Raw genomic sequence first — 11,490 nt, 5'->3', positions numbered from 1 at the left:
TGTATTAGCATGATTTTAATTCATAATCAAATTGCAAGGTGAGAATTTTCCTCTAGGGTATAGCAGAGGAAAAAAAACAAGATACAAACAAAACATTAGTGAATGCATGGCAATTGCACTAATACATAACTGTCAGTTACAAGGCATCTTTACCAGAAGGGAGGATACAAAGTGTTCACATTTAGGTTATTTAATTAGAACAAGTAATAGTTATAATCATTAGAATAATATTATTTTCCATGGGTGCTTAAATGAGTTCCCTGAAGATCCCCTGCATCATCTTCCAAGAAAAAAAAAAATACAAGCTCTCCAGCTCCAAATGCACAGATTCTTAAAACCAGGATGTATATACCACACCCTACCCTTCTCCAGTAATGGGACTGGCAGTCTCTAGTGAAGATGACATCTGTGAGCAAATGTGACAAGGAGACAAGCAACACAAGAAATACAGCTAAGCCATGAAAAGAAACCAACACAACCAGCCTAGCTGCTCTGTGATTAGAAAACATGTTCCTTCTTCCTACTGAGCTGTCTACTTTCCCTTCCACCCAAATCCACAGGATGCTGTGATGCGAAGATACATACACATGCTTACGTTTCTGCTTCTACAGTTTCATTATGTTACAGGACCTGTAGGCATGTTCTGTTAGCACAGTAAAAAGGCACCAAACAACTTTCAGGTATAACTGAACCAATGGCAACCTGGAGAATACAAGCCACAAGCACAAGAGGGACAGTTTTCAAGCTGTCAGAGGCACGGTGAAAGTCATTGTACCATACAGGAATTTCTTTCATCAGACAATCAATCAAATATGCTTTCCTGAAAAATCCTTAGAAAGTTATTTCCTGATGTTTTAGAAGCTGCTCAAGAGATGAAAGACTCACATTCTCAACTCCCAAACTTTCTGTCTTCATTGTATGTGAAGTCACTTCTATGACACATCCAAGGTCCCAGTTATGCCACTCAAAATGAGTACTCAACTCTGAGTAAGGTGAACTCAAAATCTTAACATGTAAGATAAAGAGGTAAAGAAAACTGCTACAAGATGTAGCCAGGAGTGAGTCACTAAGGCTAAAGATATTAAAGTGGAAACCAGAGTAATGTTCAAGTTCAGAGGGTCTGGAAAGAAACACAAATTAAGACCAATCTCACTGTTTGCCCTTTCAATTTGGTAACGTTGTTTCATCTGTGATATAGGCTGTAGGAAAAAAATTGAGTTCAGCTAGCCAAAAAACACTGACAGCAACAGAAAGCTCAGACTGTGTGTTACATGAGCCTGCTTGATCTGCACAGAAACAGAGGTCCTTGAGAAAATGGAGATTTCTATTCATTCCTGAGGAAACGATGAAAGTCAGGACAAAGCTGGGAAGTGCAGCATAGAAGGAGCAGGGCACCAGAACAGCATCTGGAAAGGCTGATTTAGTTTCCCATAGTTGGCATAACCACAGCAGGTTTGGTAACGGTGGCATCTTCCTCTTTCCATTGAGAAATGATAGTTTTCAGCTGTGTGTAGAACTGCACTCCCTGGAGGAAAGATGATGCACAGATCAGATGTTTGGCCTTACCAATTCTTCAGGTCTGCAGTAGTGGTGTATCAGTTTTTACTTTATCTACAGACGGTTGAATTTTCCTCTGGGAACAATTCCTGTCAGCCCGTTCCTTTTACCAGTTCCCCTAAGATTCTGTCCTGTGAGAAAGCTTGCTACTTAGTTCTTGCGCCATTCTCAAATCTCCTAAAAAAAGTATTTTTATATTTAAAGGGAAAAAAAAAAAGAAATTGGCTATTGTAACATGCATTATGGTGGCTGTGATTGCTGGTTGGTTTTCAGTTTCCTGACTGGGACAGCTTCAAAGTCTCCTTACTAATGAGTTCTGACGACCATCTCCCCATGGCCATTTATAATGTGATTTATCATGATTCAACCCAACGGAGCACTGAATCGGTAAGTTACCTGCTTGCCATAGAAATTGGTGTCCCCTCTGAAAGAAGCACGAGAGCCAGTGAAAGAGAACATGGGTAGAGGTACCGGGATTGGAACGTTGACACCCACCTAAACCAAAGGAAAGCTGCCATATTAATCACAAGCAGCAGATTGCAGAGCACTCTCTCAAGTGCGACCACATGTTTCCTTGATTCTGAGGCTGGGTACTGTTGGCTGAGTAGTCAGTGATTACTCACTACAGTGGGATGGCTACCCACTGTAAATGGTGAGTATTAACAGCAACAATTCTGACTTGAACATACCTGCCCCACATCCACTAAATGAGAATATTTCCGAGCTGTGGCTCCATTGGTGGTGAAGATTGCAGTTCCATTTCCATAGGGGTTATTGTTCACCATCTCAATGGCATCATCCAAAGTGTCTGCTTCCAGAACCACTAAGACAGGCCCAAAGATTTCCTCCTTGTAGCAAGTCATGTTCGGCTGCCAAGACAAACAGCAGAAAAAGCAGCTTGTATATAGGATATAATAAACAGGTTGTAATAAAAATATCCTAGTAATCAGGATACAATAAATACACATGCTGCTAACGCTCAGGAAATTCCTAGGATCACCCATCATACTGCATTGCCACAGGCCATCCTTCGGTCTTCCTTGCCATCTATTAGGTCCACTTTTCATCTTCAGTGCACTTTCTGCTCTTACAGCCTACCATCACTTACAGGTCTACTCTGACCGAGGATGGTTAAGACCAGGATTAATTCAGCATAGTTTACTTCAGTTCTTATTGACAAAGTGACTAGAAACTGCTATCCTTTCCAACTCAAGTGTCCAGGATTTATGCTAGGTAATTAGCAATGTCTGACAAACACAAGAACACCAGTTGGAGAGTACTTTAATCACTAACAGCTAATACAGCAAACTATAAAACATGCATTTGACAAGTGATAAGTTTAACATGGCTTACCATATTATTAACCACTGTATAAGAAAATGAAGAAATGAAGACACACAGAATCTCAGTGAAACTTTTACTTTTGAATATCCAACAATATTTATGACATCACAGAGAAGTATTTTAAGATGTTTAATGAAAAATAAGGAAAAATTCTGAGATAGATGAAAAGCATGAATTATATAATAGCGTAATATCAATAAAATCCTAAGAACACAAAGTACAATAGCAGAATTATCAAGATTGGTTTGCCATCATGGAATCACTCACCAGAAGGCCCACGAGGAACTGAATACTTGAGTATTGAGGAAATCATACCAGCTAATTGCATGAACCTAAAAGTATGACTTTAGGTATGAAGACTCATGTGGATGTGTACCTGGTGAAGAATATTCCTCCATAGAAATGTCCATCTGTTGCACACTATGCATTATATTGAGAGGCTGACTCAACAGTTGTGAATATATTCAACAACAAAGAGACTTTGTACCTTATCCTATATTATTCTCATCAGGATTTCCACAAATACTTGTTTCTGCAAGTCCTTAAATTGCAAACTGCAGAAACATATCACGGAGGAAGGAAAACTGCAGGTTTGGCTGTTCATCATACTCTTCCTTAGGCATCTGCTGCTGGCCATTACTACAGACAGTACACTACGCTCAATGGACATTTAGTTCAACACAGTACAGACTGCCCAGATCTTCTTGTAATTGGCTGCAATTCATTCAAATTAAGATCATTAACCTCCTTCAGAGTATGTTGTGCTACTGCAAATTCTTTTATTACCTCTACAACAGCAGTACAATGAGCACTTCATTGGAATTGGGTGAGGGAAGGCTGATTATTGACTGATCTGGGTAACCCATTTTTCAGCTGACCTGCAACATACATTATCAAGCACTGGTCTTGGTCATCTTACCTTGACATTGGCAAGGATTGTTGGCCCAACAAAATTGCCATTTTCATAGCCCTTCACTTTGATATTACGTCCATCCAGAAGAAGGCTGGCACCTTCTTTTACTCCTTTCTCAATCAGATGGCAAACCCGTTCCTTAGCTTGGGGACTGATTAGAGGCCCTAGATCTGCTCCAGGCTGGTCTCCTGTGAAGAGGAAGACATGCCAAGTTTTTAACCCTGACAGCTTCCTCTTCACAGGCATCATGGAAATGACTACACTGGCAGGAAAAATCTGAAAATCCTGATGTTTCTAAGACACAGAACAAAGATTTGAGACATTAATGAATTGGAGCATAGCCTGCAACTCTCATACTCAAGAAATAAGAGAAACTGTAAGCACAAGTATAGTTTTAGATCACTGCGAGGCCAAAATTCAACAACAAATTCTTCTCAGAAAGGAAACTTTTCCCCTTTGCAGAACTTTATTGAACACAAAGAGAAGTAATTCTCCTAGAACTAATAACAGTCTAGTTTTTCCAAAATACTTGTTTTCATTTTTCCTTTTTATTAGCAGCTTACTACAAACTGGAAGGATCTCTAAGTGAGGTTGCTATATAAGTGGTAGGTTTGAGTTAAACATAGGTCATAACCTCAAAGCTCCAGCTAAAACAAGACCAATCTTGTAAACTGCAACAGTCATACTGCCAAGCCTTCCTACATATTCCTAACTCCAGGTCTAGAGCTGTGTTTCCCAATGCAGATAATCTGCTAGCTCTTTCCCCTACACATCAAACCTATGGTGCCAGTAGCTCCAAGGGACACGCCATAGCATGGCAGATACACCAACCTAAAAAGCTACAGTTGTACAGAAGTGAAGTACCTTGTAAGAAATTACTAGAGTCTGTACCTGCATTTACACGTAGATTTTTGGCTCTGTCCACAAGCTCTGGCAGCCATTTCTGAGCTTCTCCCACTAGAATTGCTGTAGACAGAGCCATGCAGCGTTGGCCAGCTGCTCCAAAAGCAGCTCCAACCAGCTGGTTCAAGGTGTTCTCTTTATTGGCATCAGGCATCACCACACCATGGTTCTTGGCTCCCTGGAATATAATACATACACACAGAGTCTTCTCCCATTATTAACCACCCCAGCTCACTTCTCTAGCTCTCTGGCAGTATCTTCATATAGTAGCCATGACTCTGCTACCAACAGGCTGGCAAGAAAGGCAGCCTCATCACATAACTACCAGTAGCAAAGTCTGCTTCTGCTGCTGAGCGACGTGGTCTCTAACATTGACAGGAGACAGAGGCAGTCTATGTGCTGAAGCGTGCTCCATTCAGAGGCATTACCATGTTGGCCTGGACTCTCTTGCCATTCCGGGATCCTCTCTCATAGATGTACTCGCCAGCCTGATTAGATCCCACAAAGCTGATTGCTCTGATATCCGGATGGTCACAAATGAAATTCACAGCTTCAAATAGGAAATAATACATTATAACTGTGGTGCACAAATGCTTCCCTCTGCTCCCATCCCCACAGTGCTAAATCTATATATCTTTCTTCTTACTGAAATTTTTGCCTCTCTGTTCCCTACATCCGAGTTCCCCCACTGCCTGTCTGTGCATCTCTTTGCTAATTTCTTGGCACAGGTACTCCTGCTTCAGTCCTCACACTTGGCTCTCTGCTATCTCTTCAAGCTTTGGGCATCTCCCAAGGAGTCTGAGTGATGCCGAAGCCAAGTTACTGTTGGCTATTTGTATCCTCATGTTCTGAAGCTGCTTGTGTGCTGTAAAAAATACCATGTTAGGAGCTAGAATACTGGCATCCACTGTATATTCAGTGAGGCACTTAATTCTTTAGGCTTCCTTGAGAAACCAGGATGATTTATCTTCTTATATCAGTTGGAGCTTAGGTCACTAAATAGAATTTGAGCACTTAAATGCCTTGAGAACTCTCACCCCAGCCCCCCAAATTTTGTCCTGAAAGATATGGTGTAAGATGGCAGAGATCTCCCAGTCACCTCCCCTCACCTCCATCAGGAGGGCTGAAGCAACTGTCCTAACCTATCTAACAGCAGCATCAGACTCTCCAAACAGTATCTCCACTGAACATACACCACAACACTTCCACACTCCAGCCATCTATAAGAACAGCTATTATTACCTTCATGCTGTCCATGGATGATATTCAGGGTCCCATCGGGGGCACCAGCATCCTGAAACAACTTGGCAAGGAACATGAGTGCTCCTGGTACACGCTCAGATGGTTTCATCAAGAAGGTGTTTCCACAAACCATAGCCATGGGGAACATCCAAAGAGGAATCATGGCTGGGAAGTTAAACGGTGCGATTCCAGCACACACGCCCAGGGGCAGACGGTAGGTGTAAGTGTCCATGTCTTTAGTGATGGAGGGCATGGTCTCTCCCAGTATGAGGGATGTCACACTGCAAGCATGTTCAACCACCTCTGCAGCAGAAAGGGCAATACGCCACTGGATGATCTGTTAACAATTAGTCCCCGAACTCCCTTTTCACCACTGCCTTGACCCATGTTTGTCTTCCAGCCTCTTTTCCCACAGCTTACAACTCACTGTGCTCCAGAAAACCCCTTTGCTCTGCCAAGCACCGTGAGCTCATTGTGAATGGATTCTCTCGAGAATGTTAGATGTCACTGTGATAGGAGCACAGACACAACAGCCCCAGTAAAAGCAGCACAGGTATAGTATTATTGTACCACCTGGGACTCGACCTTAGACATCTGAGCACAAGTGAAAAGTTCTTATCCCTTTACAGCAATTTGTAGTCACTCCTAGGAAAAGGAAGGATCTAACAACTTGGGAGAGATTTAAAGAAACTCTAAGAAACTTTTCAGGTTAGAGTTACAATTGCCCCTTTTTTTCAGTAGGAGGTTATGAAGGGACCTACATGTACAGACTCCCAGAGCAATCAGTTACTCAGGAGACTTCCTCCCTTCCTATGGGTTCTCAAACCCCCTTTTTTAATAGGAGGAGCTAGAAGCTTACGGAGGCCTCGGAACACATCTCCCTCAGCATCAGCCAGGGTCTTCCCTTGCTCAAAGGTGATGAGTTTTGAAATTTCTTTCTGAAAATGGAAAACACGAAGTTTATGAACATTAGAAAAGTGCCTGCCCATGAAATAGGGTGCAGGGATAAGATAGTTTAACAGAGAGTTGAACATTACAATGAACAGACTGAGCAGAACCTGGAAAAGCCTACACTGTCTGATTTGCTCCTTGTAGACAAGAAGCCAATAATCTGCACAGGTGACATTTTAGAAAAAACAACCATGGGTTGGCTTGTACTCTACACCTTTCAGGTGTCACACCACAGACACAGCAAAAAAGCAATCAAGGAAATCCAAAGACATAGTAACATTCTTCTCCCACTTGTCTTTAGCAACTGGCACATTCTCATCAAAGCTGAAAGTTCCTCTTGTGGTCTTTTGGTAAAGGGAGAAATGCAGAATAAATTTCCCTAAGAAGCATTGCCTCTCCATCCCCATTTGATGAAGAGTGCTTTGCTACACCTCTTCATGACAGTGTCTCAGTTGGCTCCTCAAACAACACCTCATCAAGAACTCTGTAAACTCGGAGTCTCGCAGTTAAATTCCTAAAGTCAACTGCAGTGCATTCAGCAACAGCCATCACACACAGCCATGGTGTCTCACCAGATTGTCTTTGATGAGTTGTTGATAACGCAGGAAGATTTGCTGGCGACTCAAAACAGATGTTTCTGACCAGTTCCAAAAAGCCTTTTTGCAAGAAGCCACAGCTGCCTCCATCTCACTGGCTGTGGCTTTTGGTACGCGGCCAACCACTTCATTTGTGGCCTGAAGGAAAAAAACCAAACTGTATCAAAACTCAACCTTTTCCATCTGTCCCTGCCAACTGTTCAATGGTCCTTTCACACCACATACCTAATATCCTTGTTCTACAAGGAGCTGTACTTCTGAGGGGAGAGCACAAAAGAATCTCCCTCCTTAGTGCACACAAAAGGTCTGGGCTACAACTGGAAGTTCCAAAAACCTCCAATCTACGCAGCTCATATTAGGCACCTAGAAGGCTGCAAGTGCCGATTTCCAAGCTGGAGTTAGACTTGCCTATCTTGAAGCTTTAGAGCATATAAGGCAAAGGCTTCTGTGGCCTGTGGTCTTTTCCCTCTGCACTATCTTTACTCATCTGCTGTCCCTCTTGTGCATTAAATGAGGCAAGGTTCCTTTGGAAGTACATGACTGTGAAATTGACACTGATGTTAGTTTACCTAGACCACATTACCAACATTTTTACAAGCAACCTTAGTTCTACAGTATTTTAACTTTAAAAGCTTGTCTTTGCCAGTTTAACCTTCTTCTAATGCACTTCTAGATACTGAGTCTGCTTTGACAAGACAAAACCATCAGATACATCACTGAGAAACTACTCAAAACAAGAAAATTAAACAAGAACATTGATTGCCACGTTAGGGACCAAATAAACTTCCGTGAACATGGCTTGCTGTTCTGATCACTTCCACAAAGTAAATCAGAATGAGGCTTTACAGAGAAGAGTTTTAGAAACTGCTGACCAAATACCTTCTAGGGGAGTCAGAAGGGTCAAAACTCTGAGTGAATCTTATATCCATTTGTCTTTGGTGGAGAACTCAGACAAGTGCTACTAATCTGTTATTTTGCACTGCATAGCATCCAACCTCTAAATTCACTGTGAATATTGTGGCTCACAAATAAAAGGTCTCTGGAAGAAGAGGAGCTTTAGCTATCAGGATTTTCTACCTTGGTCTGAGAGTGAAATTAGTCTCTACCAGGACTTCACATTCAGCTGGCATCAAATCACACCCAGCTGATTTCACCTACTGGGTGAAAGAAACCCTTCAGAAATCTGACATACTGATCACAGAACCTTTCTATGATCAAGCAGAGTTTAACCTTCCTTTCCAGAGATCAGGGTTTTACTACACAGGAGATAAAGGAGGTCATCACTTTCCTAAAACTGACATTTCACATAAAAAGGAAATGGAGAAACAATTACACAGTTCTAAAGTCATCTTAAGCTCCAAGTCTAAACCTTTCTCAAGAAATATATGTACTTTTCCCTTTTGCCAAATGCTTGAACAGAGGCACAGACCTTTGTTGCACAGTGATTATCAATATATAAGCTAAGACCATTTCACTTACCGGGTTGTGGATATCAATCCATTCAGTGGTTTTGGACTCAACAAATTTCCCATCAATGAAGAGTTTTGTTGTTGGCTGTGGAGGACAAACACTGGACAGTGAGTGACCTTTGTCTCAAGATGCCTAAATACCAGTGTGCCTTATTACATGCAAGCCTTCATCATTTACCACTATGCTGCCCACTAGAGCCTAGATCCAGTATTTACAGCAAGACCGAACTGCTTAGGCTGAAATTTTTCATGCTCTGTCTCTTTTTCTATTTTACACCAAAATGGCCAAAACTCTTTCTAAAAGCAGTTATAGAAAAAATACATTGCTATGATTATGTTCAGAACTATTTCAATCTACTTAATCACTCAATGTTTAATGAGTTAAAAAACCTGAAAAAATCGTAATTCGTAATTTACGCAATTCGTAAATGTTCTGAAGAAACCATTAATAATTCACCTTGTGAGAATTCCACGTACCCAATGCACACTGTACTATGTGTTTCCTTTCCATCAAGCCACTAAGTAGGGTCAACTCTCCACCTCAGAGCTACAGGCATAAAATTGGACCTTCCCCACTCCCCACTCAGTCCTGCAACTAAGAGCAAGGAATCTGCTGAGTTCACACTGACTGGCCTGGCAGGCAGCACAGAAAACAGAACTTTCCAACACAGGTGCAGAGGAGAGAAAAAGAAAGTTTGAAATAAGGAGTTCAGGTAAATGTAGGGCACAAGGAAGAGCAGAGGTAGAAGCTGTAACTAGCACTGGATAGGCAACAAAACTTTATCATGAAGGAAAACAGATTAGGACTGTATAAGTTAAGAAACTAGAGACTAGGAGTTGATATTGGGAGGTGAGAACTAGGAGAAGGTAAGAGCCAGTTAATCATGCCACAAAACAGTGGCTTGGGATGAACAGATACGAGAAAAGGGAAATGGATCTGCTGTGTGAAGAACAGAAATGGGACAGATCAACACAACTGGAATATAAACTCAAATATATCAGAAAACTGTGAATAAATTAGGATGTGGAATTATGAGAGGGAGATGAGGACTGAGATGCTATCCAAGGGTAACGAAGGGAAAGAGATCAGAGGAAGAATCTGGAATGTAAATGGCATTGGCTGGACAAGTAATGACAGTGAAAAGTGGATGAGAGTGAAAAATGTGGACAGCAATGAAAGTTGGGACAAACTGAGAAAGCCTGGAGATGAGAAAGCTAGGATGAGAAATGTAAAGTAAGACTTTTAATGGACAAGCAAGCCCTAGTGATTTGGGAGGTAACACCAGCAGTGAATCATAAATAAGTTGTTGATGATTATGTAGCTGGAATTACACTTGGGAAAGAAAGGGAGAAGTCTGCGCCTACAAAAACACAATCCCCTCTAGATGGTGGAAGAAAGTACAGGAAATCTGAGTCCTTGACTGTAAGTGTCCTGACTGTAAGAAAATGTCTTTTAGAGCTGGTCTAAAGAAGGACAAATTCTCACTCTTATCAGTCACTCCATAGCCCAAGTGCCATGCAGTGGACCTACACGTGCTTTATGACCCACATGGATTTCAGTGCAATAGAATTTGTTTTTTTCAAATTCCTTAAAAGGGATATCTAGAAAATGGCACATACAAAGGAAAAAATATTTTAAGCAAGCTAGGAAATGCTGAACTAAGATTGACTGTACTTTTTCCATAAGCTCACCATTTTTTTTTTCCTGTAGAGAATGAGCTGCTATAGGAACAAGGACTGTAGCGAAGCAGACTATTCAGAGAATCATGATTTAGCTGTTCAGAACTTGGAGAGTGTACAGCCATGGATACCAGAAGAAAAAAGGCACTGCAACAGTTAAAGCTGGTCGATACTGCCCAAAGGAAATCAGATCCTCTCTTTGCCAAAAATAGAGGCCAGTCCATACAGCTTGAAACAATCTTTTTTCACACATTATCATTAGTCATATATTATATATTAATTTTTGCTGATCTTATTGAAGAGATACGATACACGGTAAAAGAAATCTAAAAGTCGGGAAAAAAAATTGGCTAGCGTATATGTAGCACAATGTGTGATACTTAAGGAACATGGAGAAAACAAACAGGGACGCGATTAAGTGAACTAACATACCGCGCTCAGGGGTACCTGCTGAGCCAGGCAGAGCTCGCTACAAGAAGCTATGGGAGGCTGTTCCCTGCGCGGCTGCACCGCGACCCGCGGAGGGAGCTGCCCAAGCGGGTACCGCTTAGCTCCGGAGGCAAACAAGTCTGACACTGAACTCTTTTTCCTCCCCCTCTGCTGAACGCGGGGACCCTCTGTACCCCGGCGGTCCCACGCGTTTCTTTCAGAAACACCAACCCGGAGCCACGGGGAGGGGAAGGGCGCTGAGCTGAGCCGAGCTGGCAGCAACGACCTCACAAGAGGAGTCGAGGAAAGTCTTCGGCCGGCTGTGGAGGGCAGCGGCGGCGCCCAGAGTTTTACCGCGCCCTCCCCCCGCCCGCGGCCTCTCCCTCAGCCCGGGCGGCGCCGCCCT

The 11,490-nt window shown here is 42.3% G+C and overlaps 2 protein-coding genes across 2 annotated transcripts in view; one reads left to right on the top strand and one right to left on the bottom strand.

The window, feature by feature from the left end:
• ALDH6A1 (aldehyde dehydrogenase 6 family member A1) lies at nucleotides 1-11,431 on the bottom strand. Its single transcript, XM_026849429.1, has 11 exons — nucleotides 11,316-11,431; nucleotides 8,986-9,060; nucleotides 7,483-7,644; nucleotides 6,819-6,897; nucleotides 5,960-6,262; nucleotides 5,146-5,267; nucleotides 4,706-4,895; nucleotides 3,821-4,002; nucleotides 2,247-2,426; nucleotides 1,954-2,052; nucleotides 1-1,525 (listed from the first exon to the last, which is right to left on the bottom strand). Exons 3-11 carry the CDS (start codon nucleotides 7,594-7,596, stop codon nucleotides 1,421-1,423), a joined length of 1,374 nt encoding a protein of 457 aa, XP_026705230.1. The 5' UTR covers nucleotides 7,597-7,644; nucleotides 8,986-9,060; nucleotides 11,316-11,431; the 3' UTR covers nucleotides 1-1,420.
• Nucleotides 9,998-11,490, top strand: part of LIN52 (lin-52 DREAM MuvB core complex component) — a 46,069-nt gene continuing 44,576 nt past the window's right edge. The window contains exons 1-2 of the mRNA XM_026849281.1: nucleotides 9,998-10,204; nucleotides 10,687-10,770. Coding sequence (XP_026705082.1) covers nucleotides 9,998-10,204; nucleotides 10,687-10,770 — 291 coding nt within the window. The remainder of the gene's footprint in view (nucleotides 10,205-10,686; nucleotides 10,771-11,490) is intronic.

The sequence above is a fragment of the Athene cunicularia genome (assembly GCF_003259725.1).
Source record: "Athene cunicularia isolate RWA chromosome 5 unlocalized genomic scaffold, athCun1 chr5_part1, whole genome shotgun sequence".
Classification (NCBI taxonomy): domain Eukaryota; kingdom Metazoa; phylum Chordata; class Aves; order Strigiformes; family Strigidae; genus Athene; species Athene cunicularia.
The sequence above is the reverse complement of the archived record's forward strand: the minus strand, read 5'-3'. Positions and strand labels throughout refer to the sequence as shown.